The 24,588-nt window shown below is 29.0% G+C and overlaps 3 protein-coding genes across 5 annotated transcripts; 2 read left to right on the top strand and 1 right to left on the bottom strand.

Moving 5' to 3' along the window:
• Positions 1–1,697: 1,697 nt before the first annotated feature.
• LOC112685907 (transcriptional repressor CTCFL-like) lies at positions 1,698–10,174 on the top strand. Of its 3 annotated transcripts, none has more exons than XM_025557953.1 (15): positions 1,698–2,058; positions 3,747–3,811; positions 4,849–5,004; positions 5,083–5,178; positions 5,244–5,359; positions 5,420–5,659; positions 5,712–5,824; positions 6,209–6,378; positions 6,978–7,114; positions 7,174–7,324; positions 7,387–7,538; positions 7,595–7,735; positions 8,956–9,165; positions 9,714–9,906; positions 9,967–10,174. In XM_025557953.1, the coding sequence occupies exons 1-15, from the start codon at positions 2,039–2,041 to the stop codon at positions 10,101–10,103; spliced, it is 2,097 nt and encodes a 698-aa protein (XP_025413738.1). In that variant the 5' UTR covers positions 1,698–2,038; the 3' UTR covers positions 10,104–10,174. The 3 variants fall into 3 exon arrangements, with proteins under 3 accessions (XP_025413738.1, XP_025413740.1, XP_025413739.1); XM_025557955.1 differs by lacking the exon at positions 1,698–2,058 and adding an exon at positions 2,065–2,467 and having other exon boundaries at positions 9,967–10,103; XM_025557954.1 differs by lacking the exon at positions 1,698–2,058 and adding an exon at positions 3,129–3,689 and having other exon boundaries at positions 9,967–10,103.
• A 6,456-nt stretch (positions 10,175–16,630) lies between these two features.
• LOC112685902 (exonuclease mut-7 homolog) lies at positions 16,631–21,356 on the top strand. The gene is made up of 15 exons (XM_025557948.1): positions 16,631–17,237; positions 17,391–17,549; positions 17,659–17,799; positions 17,858–18,075; positions 18,159–18,355; positions 18,528–18,706; positions 18,768–18,957; positions 19,024–19,379; positions 19,456–19,599; positions 19,697–19,831; positions 20,003–20,157; positions 20,226–20,459; positions 20,525–20,653; positions 20,833–21,126; positions 21,189–21,356. The coding sequence occupies exons 1-15, from the start codon at positions 17,051–17,053 to the stop codon at positions 21,321–21,323; spliced, it is 2,853 nt and encodes a 950-aa protein (XP_025413733.1). The 5' UTR covers positions 16,631–17,050; the 3' UTR covers positions 21,324–21,356.
• Positions 21,357–21,469: 113 nt separating this feature from the next.
• On the bottom strand, positions 21,470–24,100 carry LOC112685903 (U3 small nucleolar RNA-associated protein 18 homolog). Its single transcript, XM_025557949.1, has 9 exons — positions 23,751–24,100; positions 23,533–23,619; positions 23,265–23,394; positions 22,998–23,186; positions 22,732–22,929; positions 22,504–22,672; positions 22,070–22,359; positions 21,857–21,996; positions 21,470–21,622 (listed from the first exon to the last, which is right to left on the bottom strand). The coding sequence occupies exons 1-9, from the start codon at positions 23,798–23,800 to the stop codon at positions 21,598–21,600; spliced, it is 1,278 nt and encodes a 425-aa protein (XP_025413734.1). The 5' UTR covers positions 23,801–24,100; the 3' UTR covers positions 21,470–21,597.
• Between the last annotated feature and the right edge of the window lie 488 nt (positions 24,101–24,588).

Consider the following 24,588-nt stretch of genomic DNA (forward strand, 5'->3'; position numbering starts at 1 on the left):
CTAATTTTTAAGCAAATTATACGCCCAATTCTTACCTACGCTTGCCCGGTATGAGGTAATTGTGCATCCTCGCACATCAAAAAAATGCAAATTGTCCAATACAAAGTCCTTAGAATAATTGCAAATGTTCCGTGGTTTGTCAGAAATCCAAATCTGCTATTGATACTTTGAATAAACTATCCGTTGATTTTTTTTCCAAATATATGGTACTTAATGTCAATATTAATAACTTTACCAGTCTCAACAGCGTCATCAGAAAGATCGTTTTCGATTTTGAAAAGATTGAAATCGTGCTTGAGAAAAAGTACAAGCGAAAATCGACTAACAGGATTATCTCATGTCAATTCATCGAAGTATTTCAATAAACACTGAAGAAGTGATAAATAATTTTGCAAATCTACCTCGAAAATTAGACTTTGTCCTGTAATTAAATTTATGTATTCTAATTTTCATAGTTATTAAAAATAAGTTAATTTATAACCTTCATTTAGTATATATTTTTTACCCCCCCCTCCCCGAAATTAATTCCTATATATGTCACTGAATAAAATATAATTTGCTTAACTTTCTACTAAAACGATATAATTTAAAATATAAATTATGAATTGAAAAATTTAAAATTTTTAATATACATGGCATTTATTTTTCAAGTAACTCCGATGGCCCAACTGTCCAAAAGTCCAAATCAAGGCCTAAAAAGAGAAAAAAAATTCTAAAAGGCCAATTTTGTCAACAAATATTAACTGTGGGTCAGCTGACCTCCTGAACCCCCCTAGACCCGCCCCTGTATACTTAATGATAGTTCACACGATTTTCATACGTAATGAAGTTTTTCAATGATATGAATCGAAGATAAATTATAATCTGGGACTAAAGACCTAAAAGTTCGATATTTTTTTTATATTTAAGTATTAACGATAAATTCTCCAATAATTTCTAAAAATAATTCTATAAATTCTATTGATCCTGTAATTAATTATATATTATTGTACAATATTTATTCAATATTTGCTAACTATATATAATATCTATTAATGCCCATTTGTATAATACAATTTATGTTTAAATTTGCTCAAGTAAAATTAAAATAATTAAGTATATGCATAGGCCGGTACTGGAACTGGGAATAGGAATCTGCGATAGTCTCGGTGGACAGGCGCGGATCTAAAAATTAAAAAAAAGGGTGCTGGTAAAGTGAGTTACTGCCATGATTTATTGCGTAGGTATGTCGATTTGTACATTATTTCTTACGTTTAATTTTTTAAATATTTTAAGTATCTACATCTGATAAAGTTCTACCTAATATCTAAGGAGGGGGCTTCAGCCCCCCTTGTATCCGCGCCATCAGCGGATACCTAAAATTTGATATATGATGTATCGTGTTTTATAAATGAACTAGCAGTTTCATACAGTTTCTTGGAGTCCATTGGTAGTGACTACTTGTAATGATAAAACTTTATTCTGTAATGAAATAGAAACAAAGGCGGAAACCCGCGAATATTAAGAACGTCTTTGATAGCGAGTTATTGGACGACCGGTCGGTATCGCCAACCGTGGTATAGAAACGGGCGGTAGCGACCGCGACTCACGAATGTCGGACGGCGGAAAGCAGCTGCTGGCAGGCGGGAACCCGTAATACCCGTCAACATCGGGTGTAGCAAAACAATAGCCCGTTCAGTGTACGTAACGAGGTATATTTTTATATATATTTATATATGATTATATATACATAAAAAAAACTAGAATGGAAAAAAATGGCGACCGTTTTTTTCGACACTCGTAACCGATCCGCTTCCGCCACCATCCCCGTCACCAAGCGTCGTCAGCGTGACGCCGTCCCTGAAACCGTCGCGCGCACGGACGGCCGCCGTAACCGATCAACCGTACTCCACGATTGCTAGCGACAGATATAAACGGATGATAATATCAGTGCACAACGCGTCGCGTCCAACGAACTCGGGAGAAGCATAGAGACAAAGACGACGACGCCACCGACGCCGTGACGTATACGCACCCGCAGCCGATCGACAAGGCACGCATGACCGCCGCGAACATAACGTAAGTACGACGGCAACGACGATATTACCCACCGGTCGTTCGAGTATTCTGTCGAACGCAACAATATTTTTGTGTAAAGCCGTCGCGTCTCCGCACGACCACCGCGGGTTCGTCGTCGTTGCCGTCGCCGTCGCCGTCGCCGTCTACTACTCAAATAGTGGCCACAACGCCGTTGTCGCACGTAATCCGTCTTGCTGCGTCGTGTGACTGTGTACCGCAGTGATAACGGAAACTCGAGCGCGCCGCGTCGTTCCCGTGTCCCGTTTGTTGTTATTGCGGCGCGCGTTCATGAGCAGCGCGGCGGTGGCGACAGCGACCAACGACACGTCGCAATGTACGGTTGCCGTGTGGCGGCGCTTTCATAGAATTATATATATTTCGCTGTTAATGCCCCCCGTGTACAAAACGTGTAAGTAGAATACTAAAAGTGTCTTTTTTTTTTTTTCAATTCCCGATAGGCAGCGTTCCGCAAACGTTTGGTTGTTTCCTTCCGTCTTATCTATATATCCGTCCATGATTTATATTATTATTATTATTATTATTCATTAAATCTCTGCGACTGTTTCAACAACTGTTGCGATTGCTATAGTTGTTATTGCTACGTCCATTGTCGCCGCAGTCGCCTCTTGCTGTTAGGTGTCCACTGTATAGTCGCTACGACCACCGTCCACTGCTGTTCCTCAGTCTTGACGAACGTTGATTATTGTCAGTCTCATCTATTGGCCGGCGGTCGATCTCCATACTTATCATTATTACAATAATAATAATACTTATTATTACTATTTTATTATTTTTCATTATCATCATTATGGTTGTGGTCCCGTAAGACATTAGTTGCCAGACTAATGCTAATTAAGATTGGAGAAAAAATACGTATACATATATAATATTACACAAACGACGCGTTTTGAGTTGGTATTAGTTTACGGATTGAACGGATGTTTTCTCGAAATTTAATCTGTTCATAGGCTATATAAAAAAATATATACATATATATATATATGTATATATATATACAATATACGATACGGGCAGAATAAATAAACATTACAGAGCCCCGATCGATGTTTTCATTTTTTCTTTTATTGTGGAATCGTTATCAGCAGCGGCTGCTGCTGCTGCTACTGCTGCCCCAAACTCGGCGTTTTGGATTTAATCAATAATAATATTCAGCAACAACGGAATATCGTACACATTTTCCCCCTTTGTTCTAACGTCATTCACAGCGGCGTATACCCGTTGTCCGTACATGATATAATAATTTAATCTGGTTTTTTATGCCCTCCTGGTGACTTGGATAACGTTTATACTTCTATTTACTTAAAGTCGATTATATTTTTTTTCAAATTATTTTAATTATTTTCAATCAGCCAAACTTATTGTACATTTCGATTTTATAATATATATACCATGTTTTATTCTTGTTTTTTATTTTTATTATTAAGTAAAATATTACATTTAAATCGTAACAGTTTTTGTCAAAGAACTGTGATGATTTCATATTTTTATCAAGTATACGTAAAATTTACTGTAGAGATATTGATGAATTTCGTTCATTGAGCACCTAAACTCGTGCGCTTTATTGTAAACATTAATTGAACTAATTGTAGTTAAACCTTTAAGTATACCATGTACATTCTAGTGATATAGAATAATGATTCAAATAGTAATTTTTAATTTTTTTATAGGTATTTGATTGACGATAAACCAACAATGTCTGAAAATGATGCAATACCTGAAGGAACAACTATAGGTAATTTAATTTTTCAATTACTGTAATACACTACTCTTAGTTACAATTTTTTTAAATTTGTACTGTTGATAGTTAAAATTACCATTATGAAAATATTTTTATGCAGATAAAAATTAATTAAAATAATTAAGTACATATTTAGTCTTTTAGTATTATTATTAAATTTAATTATTTTTATGTTTTAATCGATTTATTTTATTTAAAAAAACAACTTAGTAAATTTATTTGATGCTCTAAGATTTCATTTATTTAACATCATACAATAAATTATTTCTATTAATAGTAAAATAATCTAGATAATATCAGTTCTATTTAAATGTATTTTTTAAATTTGTATTTTAAATTAAAAAAAATTTTTTTTTTAGTATTTAATTGTTTACATTTACATTTTTAATTGCATCATTAATAATTGATGATATATGCCACTTTAAAAGTTTTTTGTTACAGTACACAAGTACCTATCTATGCTTCCAAACTTTTCTAATTTTTCCTTTTTAAAAAGATATTTGGTGAAAAATTTTTATGCCAGTATAACATATTTTCTACTGTCTGTTTAATAATGGAGTATAATTGCTGTTTTAAGTTGTATAATTAAATGGGTGATCTGTTTGCTGTTGATAAAAACTGATGACCATCTAGATTCCAACATAAATATAGTATTATTTTTGTATTAGATTTTTTTATTTAATTTTTCATCTCTAGTAAATTTATATAGTATTTAATAGCTTTACATTATGCTGTTATTAAAAAATCATGGCTTACTTAATGATTATTTAAACATAAAATATTTTATTTTAACTCTTAATTATGGAATATGGTTGAAAAATATCAAACAAGCCTAATTTATTGTGTAACAATAATTTATACTTTATATTTAGATATTTTTATATCATTTTTGTCTAGTGATTTTTATCAAATATTTTTTTATTGTTATTATTTTTTACAAATTAGTTCTTATTGTATTTATTATTTTCAGTACTAATGATTTTCATAATATTTTGTTTTATTATTAGTTTAACAATTTTTATTTTTATTAGTATTAGATAGTGGGTCATCTGAAAATACAATGACTATTGATGGAATTAAGTTGGAGCCATCTACCTCAGGAACTGAAAATATTACTGATATACAAAATTACTTAGATTCATTTAATAAAGAGATAGAGGGTAATGAAGTGACACAAGTTACTACTGGTATGTGTTATTTTCATTTCATTTTTTTTCTCTATTAAATAATTATATTTTATACAAAAAAAATAAAAATATATTTAGATGGTGATTCTGTAGAGCATACATATTTCATTGATCAAAATGTCCAATATTATTATCAAACAACCACAGGAGATGGTCAAATGGTTATGGTTGGAGGTGAATTAATTTAATGTTCTTCTAATTTATTTGTAAATTTTAAATTAAAAAATATATTTTGTTAGGACTTTCTGAACATGATGCACAAATGATGGCTGATACAAATGAAAATAATATAGATAATGTTACCCAAATTGTTCTTCCTAGTCAACAAGATAAAATTAAAAAAGAAATACCACAAGTAAATTTATTTATATGTTTTCATTAAGTTATTTGTAATAATAATATTTTATAATTTTAGATTGTGGCTTTGGCAGATGGTACTGGATATCAAACGGTTACTCTTGTTCAAACTGAAACTGAACCAAACAATTATGTACTTTATGTTGTCAAACAACCTAATGAAAAAAATGAGGAAACTTCCAATATCAGCATGGAGATTTCTCAAGATGATCCTGATCCAGATGATCCAGATGTTAGCAATGTATATGATTTCAATGATGGTGAAGATCCAACTAATGCCAAAAAATTAGATGTTATTGTAAGTTTGACAAATATTGAAAGTTATTATTACTATTAAAAGTTATATTTAGGAATCTGGTGAAGAAGATGACAAATCAAAAATACCCAAATTAGCACCAAAAAAGTCACAAACTGTGACTCAAGCACATATGTGTAATTATTGTAATTATACAACTGGAAAAAGGTAATATATATGTATATATTTATTTTTTTTTCGCAATGACATTTTTTTCAAATTTTTAAATAAACGTTTTAAATTCAATATTAAACAGTTTTTATTCTAAATATTGAACCTAAAAGGAAATTAATGTATACCTTATTCACTTTATTTGAAAGAGAAATTGATTGATTCTACCGCACTTATATAAAAAACATACCTATTATATAGTTATTAAACTTGTGTAATAAGCAATAGGTAATAATGTTATTTAAAAGAAATTACTAGTATATTTCTATAAAAAATATTTTTTAATCTTTCTACTTATAAATTTATTTTATATTTCTCATCCTTTTTGAACTCTTTAAAAATTGACTGTAAAATTCTTCATTATTTATTTATTTTTTTTAGATACCTACTTTCTCGCCATATGAAATCGCATTCCAAAGAACGTCCACATAAGTGTACTGTATGTGAACGTGGTTTTAAAACTCTTACTTCATTGCAAAATCATGTTAACACCCATACTGGAACAAAACCATATCAATGTCGGAGTTGTCCTAGTGCTTTTACAACATCAGGTTTGTTAACTATAATATTAATTAACAATAAATATTATTAATATATAAATAAATAGTTTATATATAGAAAATATATAGAAAGTAAATAAATACTTTGCCTGGAGTATTATTATATTTATAATGTATAACCATTTTCGATTTAAAAATTCATCATCAGATAGGTTAATATATCAAGCGTATATACAAAGTTAACCTGGTGTTAGTTGCATTATGATAAAATTTACCACACTTTATTTTGGTCTTTAGTAATACATTTACATTTTTTATTTCAATCATTGACACTCAGTGTACCTAATTACAAATTTTATTGATTGTATATTATTAATGATTGAAATATGAAATATTAATGTTTTATTAAAGACTAACTTTATTTTATTTATTTTGTATATAGCTAATAATGAATTTTTAATTTGAAACCTGTTGTACATCACAAATATAATAATACTTATAACTAAGAATTTATTTATTTATGCATTAATTTACAAGTATTTACTTATTTTTATTTTTTTTATTATATATTATTTGTTATGTTTTTTATTTAATAGTTAATATCTTTTTATACTTCTCAAATATTTTATTAATTATTGATTAAATTGCAGGAGAACTTGTAAGACATGTTCGATATAAGCACACCCATGAAAAACCACATAAATGTACAATATGTGATTATGCTAGTGTAGAACTTAGTAAAATGAGAAATCACATGAGATGTCATACTGGTGAACGACCATACCAAGTATTAATTTATAAATGTAGTCTGGTTTTTTTTTTTAATTATTTATTTATTTTTTCTAGTGTCCTCATTGTACATATGCAAGTCCAGATACATTTAAATTAAAACGTCATTTACGTATACATACTGGCGAAAAGCCTTATGAATGTGACATTTGTTTTTCTAGATTTACACAGTCTAATAGTTTGAAAACCCATAGATTAATACATAGCGGTAAATTTTAAATTTTACAATGTGAAATTAATGGTAATTTTAATGATATATTATGATTTTAGGAGAAAAACCTGTATTTAAATGTGAACATTGTCCAGCCACTTGTGGCCGAAGAACTGATTTACGTATACATGTTCAAAAGCTTCATACCTCAGATAAACCAATTAAGTGCAAACGATGTAGTGAAGCATTTCCTGATCGTTACCAATATAAGGTATTGAAATAAATCAAGTATCCTTAAATATATTACTTAATAATTATTTACTTCAGGTACATTGCAAATCACACGAAGGGGAAAAATGTTATAAATGTGAATTGTGTCCTTATGCTTCCATGTCTCAACGTCATCTTGAAACTCATATGTTAATTCATACTGATGAAAAACCATTCCATTGCAAGCTTTGTGATCAGGTAAATTTGTTTTATTATCCTAATTAAATTGTAGAGAAAAATAATAGCAATGAAATGAATCATTTTTAAATAACCACATAGACAAATAATTTCATATTCAATTTAAAATCATCCAATAGAGCTCATAGTAGTACTATTATTAAATTTGAATTATTAAACGTTTTAAAATGTAATACTAAATAGTATATTAAAAATCAAACGTACTGTACAATTTATTAGAGTCCAGATTTAAACACATTAAAAACATGGAGAAATGCGCAAGAATGATATCCATTACAATTTTATTTTTATTAAAAATTATATACCGTATGTATTATATATATATATATATATATATAATTTATTAATTTAATGTAGCTTAATATAAATTAAAGTATAAAATATGTAACAATGGCTGTAATTGTCAGTGTTAGCTGTATTCAAAATTTAATTTATTTTAATACATAAAATTTGAAATAATTTTATTTATTGATAATATTTAGTATAAATTGGTAATCACTTTATTGATTATTATACATCAGTTCAATTTTGTAATAGAGCAAAATATTGAGCAGTGTTATATCATATGTATGTTTACTATCCAATTTCATAAATTGTGGATATTATTCAAAGTGTTACTCCACTGGGATTATTTTCCTCATAAATTATGGGCAGTATATATAAATAATATAATAATTTATAATAAACAATATAAAGGACAGGCTAAAATTATTAAACGCAAATTAAAAGTTTATTTTTAAATTTTCCGATTTATAACTAATTCTATAATATAATGAATGGTATTATTAAGTTATCACCCCAAGCATGTTCACCAACGTGGTAGCTGACTTTCAATACTGAAAGCTGTTTTATACTGATAAGTACAGTGTATGTCATAGTTGATTATCAAATATCTAAATATTTTGTTTTGTTAATAAAATGAAAAAATGTGCAACAATTGCGTAATAATATTAATAGTAAATGAGAATATAAATCTTGACCATATATATATAACATGTATGCATATAATTTAATTATAAGTATGATTTTTGAAAACCTGAGTCTTATTAGAATACTAGTTGTTGATTTTGGAATGTGCATGTTTATGAAAACTATGATATCTCACTTATATTATGATTATTGTATATACATGTGTAAAAAAAGTTATATGTATAATATATATATATATACTAGATATTAATTAAAAAATATATAACATATTTTTTAAAAAAATTTTATAGTCATTCAGACAAAAACAATTACTACGTCGACATCATAATTTATATCATAATCCAGCATATATACCACCCCTACCACATGAAAAACCACATCAGTGTAATACTTGTCAACGATCTTTTAGACATAAAGGAAATTTATTGAGACATATGGAAGTTCATATGCAAGAATCAACTGGAAATGATCGAAATATAGCAATTAAACAAAGACTAGAAGTATGTATATTATATTATAGACTAGTGCATCTATGTAATTAAAATGTTTCAGTCTCTTATAAAGAAAATAAATACTCATTAATTAAATTGTTTTTTTTTTTTTAACTCGTCTGAATACATATGTAGTTATGAACATGTATCAATATATCTTAAATATATTGAAAACTAATATATCATATGGTTTCAACTGGTAGTGCCACCACTAGGTGACTTCTTTCTTTACATTTTCTTACTTACATTCTATTAGCATATATTCTTATTGTATCCATGGGTACAGATTATTGATATCTTTTAAAAAAAATATATATATATATATATATATATATACAGTAAATGGTTGAAAATTGAAAATACTTAAAACATTTTAGATTTTCATTTATCCTAATTTACAAATTAACAAATGTCTAAAATCTCAAAATTATAAAAAAGTCTTGAAAGAAGTTATTTTTAATAATGATATCAACAATTACTGACTTATTAAGTAACAATATACACAGGCCTATATTTATATAAATTATTGTAAATTGTAAAAAAAAAAATTAATGCAGTATACAGATTCACCCAATGATGATGAATCTGAAGAGGATACAAGTATTCCGACAAGGGAAACTGGAGTTGTAGCAGTAGAAGGTGAAGATGGGCAGCAATATGTTGTACTTGAAGTGATTCAACTAGATGGTCGAGAACAGGTGGATAATTATTCTTCTAATAATGTATCAATACAACAAGTTGACCAATCTTGTAAGTAAAATTATACTTAAAATAGTTAATTAGGTTATAACTAAACAATTTATTATTTAGCTCCAAGTCAAAAAGATCTAACAATTTTAAAAACGGCATCATTATCAGATGTGAAAGAAGAATGTGGTGATGGTGTTGAAAATTGTTTTGGTTTTGATGATGAAGATGATGAAGAAACTACCAATTCTGGTGGTTAAAATAATTTGTTTAAGTATTTTAATTCTTAATAATTCCTTTTATTTTACATGTGTATTCAGTTTTATGTTTTTTTTTTATCGTTCATGACTTAATTAAGTTATTGTATTAATATATTGATCAACTTGCCCCATATTTTAGTATATATTGTAGTTTTAGATCATAAATATTTGTATTGTACATACAAGTATCCAATTTTAAACCTCAATGTATATCATAGCTATTTGATTTGTTGCTGTATATTAATTAATCTATAAATTGTAATGTAATTATATTTATGTATTTTGCAACAAATTACAGAAAATACTTAAACTAAGTCATTAGTAATTAACAAACTAGATTGTTGAATATTAAAACAATGAAAGTTTTTTATTGTTTTACTATTATGTATTTTATTTTTTATTCAAATTGTTAATGAATACAAAACGAGAAAACATTTTATGGTACCAACTAATTTTTAATAAAACTAATAGTCAATTCAAAATCATTGATTTGTTTATTAGTCTTTTATAAAAAATATTATTAGATGTATGTAATTATGTATTTTCATAAATTGCATTTTTACTATGTGAAAATAAGGAGAATAATAGTGGTTTAAAAATACTTAACTAAAGTGATTTTACAGATTTGTATTGCATAAAATTCTTAAATCTATAATCTGTGATCAATGAGTAACTACTAATGTAGTGTGTAATGTCATTTAAAATTTTGAAAATTCTTTCTGTTTGTTTTGACTTATCCTGCAATTCTTTATTCAAATTCAAAATGTTTTAAAGACTGCACTTATTTATATATCTTACAATTAAGATTAAAATACTAATACATTATAAATACTAAAAGATTCCTAATTGTATTTGTAAATAAATAATTCATACTTTAGGAACATACCTATTGACATAATTTCATTGTGTAATTATATTTTGTTTGTATTTAACTATGTAAATTTGAATTATGTAGCTACATTCCCTATCATGTGTATAATAAGACATGGAAATTAAAAAATATTTTTAATTTACTATTGTGTGCCAGTTGTCCAGATAAGCTAATGCACTTTTTATTCCTAAAATATTTCGAGTGCCGTTGATTGTAATACAATTAACAAATAAATTATTGTTAATATTAAATACTCTTGTTAGAAATTTATAAACCGATTTCAAATAGTTTTTAATTATTTTAGTGTTATTATAATTAATAGTTATGTTTATCACTCATCCTAGCTTTGATTCTAAATAAAGTACAATATAGCATTAATAATTATGTGTTTAAATTGTTTTGTTTTCAATCAATTAATTTAATGAAATAAATAAATCACCTTCATGACAATTTATACAAAATTATGTATTTGAATATTATATTATTGTTCAAGTTAAAAATGTCAATTATTGATTTCATATCTTAGTGTATTTACAGTATAAATCAAAAACAAAAACCTAATAAATATGTAATTACATTTTTTTTTACTATTTTAAATAATTAACATTTTATGTTTGTAAATTCAGTGAGCAAAACATTAAAAATAGTCATTTTGTCTAACTACAGTCAATAATTCCATTTATTTAGAACCAATATTAAATTTAATTTAAATTTTTTAATTAAATTTCAACCATTAGAATTGGATACATTTTTGTTGATAAAATCTGTGGGGTATGATTTTTATCAAATTTATGGGGACTGCAGTCCCAAGAAGTGTTTTAATACGTATATAAAACGGAAGTTGTTTAACTATCCCGAGACTATAAAAGCTTTGTACATAATATAGCATAATTTTTAACAGTTGTTGAGCTACAAAAGCTACTAATAAAATACCTAACATCGCAATCAATTATAGATTATTTGGACAAAAAAACCAACATCTTTTTTTTTTTCAATTTCTTCATTCGTATTATAATAAAACTCAATTATGAATGTATATTCAATTTGACCAATGATTTTTAATATTATTGACATCTCGACAATAGTTATAAGGTTCAAATAAAGTCACAATAGACTGCCAGAAGCAGTGCAGTTTTTTCGAGGCCCTAACCAAAAATAATAAAATTTTCTTATTCCTAAGCGGTGCCTCTACAATCAGTGGCGTAATTGTGGGGGGGTGCAATTGCCCTTGATAGAGGTATAATTTTGCTCCCCCCTCCCCAGATAATCCAACAGTACAAATAGCACTTTTTATTAATGAACTCTTACGGATATTATTTAACAATATTGGTACCTAGTACATGCTACCTACAATTTATGTTTATCTAAACCATAAAATGAGTTAAAAGACTTATGTAAAATCAAACAATTAGATATAGTGTATAAAATACATACAATAAAAATATGTTTTAACTGGTGAGGGGGAGGGGTGTCAGGGTTTTGGTAATAATAAATATATTATATTGTCCCCCCTAGGTTTTTTCTCAGTTACGTCACTGCCTACAATAGAGTCATTGACACTTTGGATGAATAAACAAAAATGAGCTCCTCCCCATATAAATAGTAGTCATTTTATTTTAAATCATTCTTTAATACTATTAATATCTAAATTCTAAATAAATAGCGATTATTAGATTAAATTTGAATAAATTTGGTTGTATATTAATTATCAGAAAAAAATTCTCTAGAGAATTATTTAATTATTAGTCTGTGATAGAGCATAATTTTAACATTTTCCCCGGACGTAAAAATTCCTAGTTCCACCTTTGACTGTAAGTTAACGTTTAAATAAATATAATATTATTATGTTTTTGTGGGATATTTGGAGTAATTAAACTGTAATTAATATAGTTAATTATAAACATTACTGCTAGGTACATGGACAGTCATTATGGCTTCATGCACTCCCGTAGTCTCGTGCCTATAAGAACGACAGCTGTGGTCAAACCCATCTCCGAAATTAATTTTCAGTTACGGCCCTGCAGTTGCCTAAATTGTCTATCCGCTAATGACGGCACTAGCCCTGGAGCTAAGAGAGACATCTAGGTAGGTTTCACGAGAACCGCACTTTAAGCATCCCGCGGCCCGGTATCTCGCCGTTTACGGTCCACAGCAGTTTATATGGGAGTTACCCGTTTCTGCCAAAAACGAAAAAGGTACGATTTCTGTTTCCTCCAAAAAAAAGTTTGGAAACCATTGGTTTTCATTTTAATTTTTATTTATTTTTTTTTTAACTTTTATTTAAAGCGTGCAATCTGAAAGTTATTATTACAATAAGTATACATGTGGAATTATATAATAGCTCGACATAGGTAAGTGATAAAAGCAGCCACCCAATGGCGACATTTTATATTAAGAGTAGGTTAAATTAAAATTTGCCTATATATATATATATACATATTTTTTTTTTTTTTTTATTTAATTAATATTTAAGTCTCTACACCATTTCTCTTCAATTAGGATTACTAGATATGGTGTCGGAACCTAGAGCAGAGATAAGTGGATTGGAGTGGTTCATCAGTCGGGAGTGATAAAGTTTATAATAAATTTTGGCAGTTTTTTCTATTGTATTAATATTTAAATCTGTATGAAGGGTATGATTAGAAACATAAAAAGGGGCATTTGTGAATATAAGGAGAGTTGTAGATTGGAAGGTTTGAATTTTATTTGTATTTGATTTTTTAGCTATGCCCCATAGCTGAATCCCGTAAGTCCAAATGGGCATTAATAGAGTTTTGTATAGAAGTAATTTTGTTTTTATATTAAGTTTAGAATGTTTGCCGAGTAAGAATTGTAGTGATTTTTGTCTAGAGTCTAGGAGGATTTTTTCTTTTTTATGTGGTCAGCCCAGATTAATCGTTGATCTAGAAATAGGCCCATGTAACGGGAGTTAGAGGATTTTGGAATAATTTGGTTATTTAAGTTTATAGGTGGCACGGTTCCACGATTTAATGTAAAAGTTAGATGGGTAGATTTTCCGTGATTTATTTTTATTTTCCACTTATCGTACCAGGAAGACATAAGGTCTAGGTGGTTTTGTAGATTCATGCTAACAATTGTTGGGTCTTTGTGCGAGGAGTAGATAATTTTGTCATCAGCAAAATCTGCAACTGAGGTGTAAGGTGTTGTCGGTTGATCAGCTGAATACAGGTTGTAAAGAATGGGAGATGAAACGGCTCCTTTTGGTACCCCAGCAGATATTCTGACCAAGGACGACATTTCTGATCCAATTTTCGTCACAAAATAACGGTCTTGAAGACAAGATTTGTAAAATAGGTAGTAAGGTAAAGTTAAGTTTTTTTTTTAATTTGTACAAGAGACTAGGATGCCACACTTTATCAAACGCTTGGGCTATATCAAGGAGGGCTGCTATGCAGTATTCTTTTTTTTCCAAGGAATTAGATATGCAGTCAGTCAGTCTGTGTATTTGGTGGCTGGTTGGTTCACGAAATTAGGTCGATGTTTTGGTCAATTATTTCGCGGAATTCATTCCAGTCAGTAATACCATCCGTAAGGCAAGCTTAACGGGGCCGGGAAGGAGGTTGAACATCCAGAGAAAGGACTGAAGTATGGTTTGAGCATAGATCTAAGCAATTATTTATGACGTTTTTTAATCTAGTAGGGATATTAACTACAAATATATCTAAGATATGTGGGCGTTTATTTATAGACGTTAGGCAGTAAGTTGGGTCAGGGGGAGCTAAAATGGAATAATTTTTGCGGTAAACTATTTGGAGTAAAGTGCGTCCTTTTGGGATAGAAGTGTGGCAGCCCCAGGATTGGTTTTTTGCATTTAGGTCGTCACCCACTATAAAATAGTGACCTAAAGAATTAAAAAAGTTTTCATATTGTAGTGGCGTGATTTTATGTTTGGGTGGACAGTAAGTTGCTACAATAGTAATTGGAGTGTGATTTAATTTCATTGATAAAATAGCAACTCGTAAGAAGATTTCCTGTATACTCTGACAGGGTTAAATACATTGGCGCAACTAGGTCTAAAATATTGGGAGGGCTGAAGCCCTATAAATAAATATAGTCAATGTGAACTATGAGGGGCTTCGCCCTCCATACCCCCCCATTTCCGCAGATTCAGAACAATAATTATTAATTGAAATAAAAACAATCATAAAATATTACTACCATACTACATTATTAAAAATCGTGTACCTACTTCTATGTAATATGTTTTACATAAGATATGACATAACACCACCGCAATATTCCACCGTCGTCCGTCACATTATTATTATATTTATACTTTTTTTGGAATTAAAATTCAAATTTAATTTAAAATTAATATTTTTTCAAAATAATTTTTTTGCAGATTTAAAATTTTTAATGTATATTTTGCCTTTTTAACTTCTACAATTTCCGAGCCTTAGTCATAACAATAATTATTATTGGAATTTAATTGGGGGGGGGGAGGGGCTTCAGCGCTTCAAGTTTTAACCAACAATTATTAGTTGAGGATATGTCCCCATACTTTTATGCTTCCTCTACATTATCCAGAGTTTGCCTCTATACTCTCACCGAACCGACGCAAAGCAACCATCTACTTTCTCGTTTTATTCAGTTGATCGACGCTTTTTTTCTCCTTAAATGCTTACGAAACATTGGCATGATGGAATTTTTTTTATTTTTCAGTTCATTAATTGGTATATTAACAGATTATTAGTTGCGATCTAAGCATCATTCACTTTGGTCTTATCTTAATGCCAACTATTTTTTGGATCCCATAAAATAAGCTTTGATTGATAAAACTCCATAAATTAAATTGCTTTTTCGTTAGTCCAGTCAGACATTTTAATAAATTATTAAACGTAAAAAAAAAATTAATCACGTAAACGACTTAATAATAAACAATCAAGGCAAAATCAAACGGCTGTTTAAAAACTAGACAAGCACGAGACAGCGCAAGAATGTAGTTGATATGCTTCGCTTCGTGTCTCATGTTCTTTTACTAGCGACCAAAAAACTGACACTGAACGGAGCACGCACGAGGCGTGGTGAGGCGAGACGACACAACTACTCCCATGCTCGCGTTGCTTATGCAAGTGTAGTGCCGGCATTCAATTATCTAAAATAAGCATTAAAATATTATTATTAGTTATAATCACTAACAGCTGTAATGTTGCGAGATAAAAGTTTAATTAAATAAAAAAAAAAATCCCAATTATATAAAATAATACATTTTTACGATATAAAACGATAATAAATCCGAGGGGCTGAACTCACATTAGGGGGCTTAGCCCCCTTCCAAGCCCCACCCTATTTGCGCCTATGGTCAACTGCTGGTGCTGTTGTTTCTGTTGATGATATTAATATTATTAATTAAGAATAATAATTTATATCGATAGTACCATCCGTTAACGAGCATGAAAAATACAGTGGATCTATGAAAGAGAGAAAAAAAAAAAAAAGAAACTTATCGCAAACATCAACTGGGGCCGTCAGTGGTTTACGCCGTTTATGGCACATTGTTACGCACAAGTCTGAACGCACTGTTACGTATTTATATTTTATGCGCGGTCTGCCGTACGAATCGCTGTCCCGTGATAACAAACACAATTCACTATTATAATAATAGCATATCATCATAAAGCATATAGCATATCAATAATAGTATTATTTGTTATTATTGATGATACCCATCATGCGTTCGTCATAATTACCGTTACTTCATAGCTCGTATCCGCTCGTCACGATCGATAACAAAAATATAGGAATATTAGTCGTCGTTCGATTTGATTCCTTGCTTGCCTTGCGGCACTTGCGATATTCCTCCTCGTGTCCTCAAAATATCACCGACCTTTTACCGTCCCGGTCGGTCGTGCTCTGTTGTGGCATCGACTCGTCACCTGAAGAGTTGCACCATTTCTGATACGGATCGTCTATTTTGCGTTGGCGCCGAACACCCTCGCAATTCGCCATGACCTGGTTCCAGTTGACTGTCACCACTGTTTCTTGACGTAGCCGTATGACCACCGACCGACCCATTCGCTGACGTTCAACCGATTTCCCATCCGCCAGACAAAACATGGCCGGCCGTCAAGAAGACAACAGCCAATACCGTGCCACATCTGGTTACTTCCATAGAGCAGGTAGTTCATCTTCTGTGAACCAATCGCCTAGGAGAGTAGCCAAAACAGACCTTATTACGGATACGCATTGCACAGTACCTAGCAGCGGGATGCCACCAGGTGGACACTATCACCGGTCTCATGGTAACATCCTACTTACACATTGCATTTCACCCCTTGTATAGATATTGTTAGCACACTTGTGTCTTGCTTGTTTGCCCAATGAAATAGTTTTTTATGTAGTCTATTTTACTATTAAGTCCTTAGCTAAGAATTATTATTTTTATTTGTCTTCAGAAATTCAGCCATTGTACGTCCCAATCGTTACTGCTGACCAACCATCGAGAAATATTAATAGTTATACATCTTCCTCTGTAAGTTTTCAGTCATCTTCGCAATTATTCAAGCCAGAAGTTCAACAAATTGCCAAGCATATTCAGAATATTTGGGCTACTTGTAAGTTTACAGTATTTGTATTATTATTATTTTTGTGTTAATTGCATTAATTTTTTTCAAAAACAATTTCTACTTGAATCGTCATATTTAATCATTTTGTATTGTCTAGGGAAACAAAGTAAAGTCTTAACAGACACACTGAGGAAATTTTTTGAAACCAGTCTGAATCCTTATGATTCTTTATTGCAATTGGTAAGTGTTGTGTCAGAAGATAGAATTAAGGGCAAAGCTAATACCATGGTTCATACAAGTAAGTGGATCTTATTTGTATTACTGTTGCAATATCATAATGTTAAATTGTAATGCAGTAACAGAAGAATTTTACAAATGGATAACAATGAATGAAAGTGAATATGAATCAATGTTAACTGATGAGTTGAAAATTCGAGCGTTTAAAATGATACTTGAGAAGAGAATGTGTTTAAACACAATTAACACCATTGTAAACATTTTTAAGTGTAACACAAATTTAGACTTTATGGAAGGATTAATTAGAGAATCGATAAGACAAAAAAAATTTAAAGAGGTGAATTATTGGTACTCAATAAAATCAATATATTTTATGAATATTATAGCATCATTAAATATTTTTTTAATTTTAATTTTTAGGCATGTTATGCTACTATCAGTTTAAATATACAAGATCGATTTACCGTAGAAGATTTTTTACTTCCCTTATTTTTCTTGAACATGGTGTCTGTAACAGAAGAATATCTAGTCACTTCTAAATTTCAACAAGAAGCTTTGGTGAAATATTTTGATGATTTATTAGCCCAAAATGATGATTGTTTATACATATTAGCCAAGTAAGTCTAATACTTTTTTTAATTTTTAAAGTAGTTATTATTTTAGAAATTTAATATTTCTCTTTTACGTTAATTACATTTTTATTTTTAAATATTAATGTGTATTACTTTTGATAAATGTCTCAGCTATTTTTTTTACTCTTTTAAAATAAATAGTAAACTGTTATTTTAGACGTTTGAATGTTACTCCAGCCAACAATAATTTTTCTACCAAAAGTCAAATTAAAACGAATCTAACGAGGATTATGAAGAAATATAGTATCCCAAATGGACTTGCACCCAACATAACTAAACAGAAAAAAAAAGGAGCTCTAAAGTTCATGTTTCATCGTTATCAATCTGGTGTCACTGGTAAATCTCAAGTATTGGTTTATAGGTATACAGAATTATTATCATAACTAATATTTTAAAGGTATTGATGGTTGGAGAGAAATGGTTTTGGAATCCGTTGGTAACAATGTGGATATGATGTTGGAAGTTGTTAAAATGCTAGACAACTATGGTGATATTCAAGAGGCTATTTATTTTTCACGACTGTTTTCTATTGATCCAGCAATATTGCCACTGAACACACAACAAGAATTATTATTCAGCGAAAATGCGTATGTTAAAAATTGGTTTTTATTTATAAATTATGTGTTATTGTATGTAATGCTGTTGGTTAATAGGAGTGCAACTATAGATAGATCAATACCAATGGAAGATTACAAGTTTATGGAATACCATGAACTATCATTGCCTGACCATCAAATACATATAATTGACTCGGTATCAAAGTTTGATGAATTTTTAGATAAAATCAATGTTGAATTATATGATGCAAATTTTGATATTTTGGGCTTGGACTGTGAGTGGAAACCTGAGTTGACATGTGATAAGAGTGATTTAGCTTGTATTCAACTAGCTACCAGAAATGCTATTTATATATTTCATTTACCTCAATTGCAACCAGCAGAACATTTCAAGCTTCACTGGGAAGAATTTTCAATGAATATATTTAGCAATACAAATATATTAAAATTAGGCAAGTGCATGAAATATTTATCAATTTTTATTAACCAAAATTAATTTATTGTCTAAAGCTAGATTATTGGTTTTAGGTTTTGAATGGAAAGGAGATGCATCAATGATTAGATCAACATTACCAATTGATTGTCTACAACTGAATGGGCCTGGATTTGTTGATTTAAAATTGTTATGGAAAGAACTAGAATCTAAGTGGAATTTCCAGCTACCTTTCCAAAGTATTAATTAATTTTAAATTTTAAATATATTTATATTCGAGTAAAAATAATATTATATCAGTGTTCCTTAAATAATATTATTAATTAATTGTCATAGATCCAAATGAAGATATAGCCTATAATAGTCTTTCAGATTTAGTCAAATTAAGTCTTGGAAAACCATTAAATAAGATTGAACAATTTTCAAATTGGGAAAAAATACCATTGCGATATAATCAAATTAAATATGCTGGTAATTACCTTATTTTACAAGTATATAGACTATAACGAAAAACAAGCATTGGGTTAGATGTTAAATAAAAAGTTGATATGTCATTATCATTAAGAAATTATTTTAGCTATGTTTAATATTATCTTTTATTCACTTAGATATTCTTATTTGTAATTCTAATTTAATTTTCAGCATTGGACGCTTATTGTTTATTAGAAATTTACAATATATTAAAAAAGAAATGTAAGACCAGTAATATACCATTTGATGAAGTGTGTCAAAAAATATCAAATAATAATAATCCTGATACAATGAAACCTAAACCAAGGAATAGAAAAAACAGACATGTAATTTACAAAAAATATTTGCTTTAAATGTTTGTATAAATTTATTAAATAAAATTTTTTATTTTTAGAGTGTGCCAAAAACCAATATAAAATCAAAGTCTCCTCATACCCTAGTTTCTAGTGTTAAGGATTTTAAATTGTTGGTACCAAATACATTAGAGAAGTTAGCTGAACGTTTACGAAAATGTGGTATTGATACTTCCATAATTGATAGATCTAAAATCAATGACTGCCAGTACATAATAAACCAAATTAAAGCAAACAATTTATATTTTATTGCCTTTGGACATGCATTCTCAAAGGTAAAATATATAAAATAACTTTTTGAAACAAAATTTATGAATAATTATCTAAAATAATAATGTAGGTAGCAAAACAATTACGGATCGGCCAATGTTATTGTGTTCAAAATCATAACTTAGATGACCAAATACAAGAAGTTTTGAATTACTTCAAAATTGTTGTAAAAAAAGAAGATCTGAATAGTCGTTGCAAGGTAAAATATTTATGTATAGTTAACATTTTTAATTAATTCTAATATTATTTACTTTAAAATTGTCCTATTGATTCTTATAATACTTTTCGATAGAAAATATTCATGGTACATTACTACATTGAAAGATAAATCATAAATACATAAAGATTAAAATAAAAGTATACTTTTGTTTTCTTCAGAATTGTAACAGTGACAAGTATGAGACGGTTAGCAGTTCAGATATGAAAAATATTTATGACTCCATCAAAACTATTCAAAATAAACCACCTGTTAGCCAATATAGACCACCTTCTATTGATGAAGATTATGAAGATTATTATGATGATTATGATTACTCAGATGATGAAGGGACAGCTGCTCCAATTGACACAACATTTTTTACCAACACCTCTACTACAACAGCTACAACCCAGCTTGAAGAACCATACAGCAAATTATTGACTGGTTATACTAATGAAAATGTGGAAATAGATGTAAATAAACCAAATGCAATCTTAAATAAAATAAAAATAATTATTTTTAAACATTATTTCAGATCAAACCATTGTCAGCTGATATGTTTGGTGACAAAAATCGGGTATTCAATATTTGTAATTGTTGTGGTTCAATTAGTTGGGACAATTCCCAATGGGAGAGTGCACTCGGCAGCAGTTTAGGTATAAAATATTGACAAACTAAGATTAAACATACATAATTTTTGGCATTAATTGTTTTCATATTGGCCGTCCCATGTTTGTCTTCTTTTCTTAATACATAGTTTCTTAACTATGTAAAATGTATTAAATATTGTTAAATAACATTTTACATTTTATTATATTTTTTTTTTTTTTTTTTACATAATTGTATTATGCATAGAAACAAACGTTAAAAAGTAACTGTGATCATTTTATTATATTAAATAACCGATGAAATTTTTTTTTTATAATTGCTTAAACTAGGTAATTTTAGTAGTTTTGGAAATGTGTCAACCTGTAACAGAAATAAATGTGTTCAGTCAGTATCAAATTGATATGAATTATTTAATTTTTATTCTTAGATGGTAAGACTAATGTTATAAAATAACAATTTATATTAAGTAATTAATATGATTTTCATTCTATAATATTATAATGATAATTAAAATCATATAAATACTGGAATTTTTAGTTTTCTAGGATATCATAATATGTATTACAAGCACACATTTGTAATAACTTAAATTACCTGTACAAAAGAGCTTCAGCTTTATTATTGGATAATCCTAGATATCCACCATTTGGAGAGAAATCTATACAATTCACTTTTCCAACATTATCAGATGTTGTAGGAAAATTAGAGAATACTGTTTTGGATGGCACATGTAACTAGAAAAAAAAAAGTTTGAATTCATATAGAATTGAATTGTAATATATTCATAGGAAAGCTGTAAGTATTTACCAATTTAACAGCATCATTTTTCTGGTTAGAAGCCATTGCTAGAATATCTGAACTTTTGTTGAAGCTTAATTTTGTAACTGTTGTCACTAAGTTCAAGATGGTTTTCTCAGGTTTTGGATTTACATCACACGGTAATTTATATAAGTTGACTACACCTGACGATGAACCAGCTGCCAGATACTGATCATCACCTGATACAGCTAAACTAGAGCCTTGGAGACAGCCATCGTCCATAAACTTTTTTATACACAGTCGACTGTTCATATCCCATTCATAAATTTCACCATTTTCTAGAATACAAAAATACATTTTTTACTGACAAATCATGATATACTTTGTAGGTATGGTTAAGAATATTCTCTATCAAAGATCATTTTCTTGCATATAATAATTCGTAAAGTTAAGTATAAAACAAACAACATATAAAATATTACCTCCAAAGGAATACATTCTCTTTCCATCACTATTAAATGTTAGAGCATTAACTGTGCCATTCATCTTTAATGTAGTAATCCATTCTTTGCTTTTAGCAGTAAACAGATGAATTTCTCCATACTTGCCGCTAGAAGCTATTAGTTTTCCATCAGGCGACATGCAAAAATTCTACCAAAATTCAATTAGATAAAAAAATCCAAAGTGACAAAAGAAAACTATGAACTTACATCCATTTTAGTTTGTCCAATACTATGGTGAACAGGAATGAACATTGATTTCCCTTCCAATAAATCGTAACAATAAAAATTTCTTTGAGTCCTTGAACCCGCAATAAACTGTTTACCATCAACAGTAAAATGAGCACAATCAATAGCAAACTTTTGGAACTTAATAGATTGTAGTTTTTCATTGTTAAATCCGTCAACCTGTAAGTATTTTTTAAATTACACTAATTAAATGTTATATAGATTTTAATTTGTGTATAAATTTATACTTGAACTATTGAAGCTCTTCCTGAGATTCCAGCAATTAACGCCAAACTTGATGTAGGGTGGAATTCTACAGTTTTAACAATTTTACCACATGTCGACGTGGACAAATTTAAATTGTGTAATTTTTTTATACCAATCAAACCTTTAGCCAAGTTGACACCTTTTTTTGTTCGAGCCAAATTTCCACTGTACTGGAATAATTTCAAACAAAATACATGTGTTCATGTTAAAATACAATAATTTAGAAAGTATTTTTTATTAATATATACTTTTAGTAAATCTAAGTCTTCGTCATTATTGGATAATACTTTTTCAGAATCTTTTGCAGTAATTTTAGCCCATTTTGGTTTACCAACAATTCCAACATATTTCTGATGCAAGAGCTTTTTATATTGTTTGCTAGATAATCAAATCATAATTGAAAAAAAAACATTTGAAAGTTATACATGTTATCAATAAATAATGTTCAAAATAACAGCTCATAATGATCACAGAGTATTTTCTTTTAAAAATATATTTGGTATTTATCTTTCATACCTTGAATCTGTTTCATCATCTTCATCCCGCCACGCTCGTTTCATAGTACCTTTATTTTTGATTTTATTATTTTCTTCTGAACAATCCCTATTAGATGATAACAATTATATTTATAAGAATTATTCTCAGCTTAACATGTTTACAATTATAATATAAATAAATTATATTATTATAAATTTAATATGATCAAAAACACTTGATAGTTATGTATACAATACCTCATCATCTTTTTTTTTTTTCTGGAACATTCTACATCACAAGTGTACATAATTAGTCAAAAAAATGTTTAAGATATACACATCATTGGTTTTGTCCACAGCTGTTAACTCACAACGGTTCTCTGAAGCACGTGTTATGATTGATTGTTGCGCAAACAATGTTTATGAAGTGATTTCTTAAGTTATAATTTAGTAGGAACATGTAGTTTATGGTCTAGTCGACTCTTAATTGGACGAGTCTAATCAGTTTTACATGAGTTGGCGACTCAGTTAAACTCACAACTGCACTATATAATGTAGATCAAAGAGTAACATTATTCTATGATTTAGATACACGACTCGCGCTTCTTTGATAACGGTTTGCGAATCCAAACGGAATATGTAATACCAACTAAAACAATAGATCCCTTTATTAATATTTCTATTGTTTCTTAAAACAAGACTAGTTTCTACGTTCCTCGCTTCAGGTGAAATTCGCTTAATATATTTTATATTAGTAATTAATATTAATCATATGAATTTATAATATCAAAAACATTTTTATGCATAATTTATCATGTAATACTATCACAGTTATCATTCTTGGTAACTATTACTATTGATAATATATATATATATATTTTTTTTTTTGATTATAATAGAATATTTACAATCTGTAATTTTTATATACATACAATAAGTAAATTTGATTATAATTTGAAACATAACGTGAAATGACGTGAGGAGGGAGGTCCACCAGTGTGGATACCCTCTAATTAGGGGTAATATACGGGTCGAAAACTAAGACGCTTTCAGCTTTAAAAGCGTTCCCTAACTAGCAGACCTCCACCTAATTTTT

This window comes from Sipha flava, unplaced genomic scaffold (assembly GCF_003268045.1).
Source record: "Sipha flava isolate LNK unplaced genomic scaffold, YSA_version1 298_pilon_pilon, whole genome shotgun sequence".
In the NCBI taxonomy this organism is placed as follows: Eukaryota; Metazoa; Arthropoda; class Insecta; order Hemiptera; family Aphididae; genus Sipha; species Sipha flava.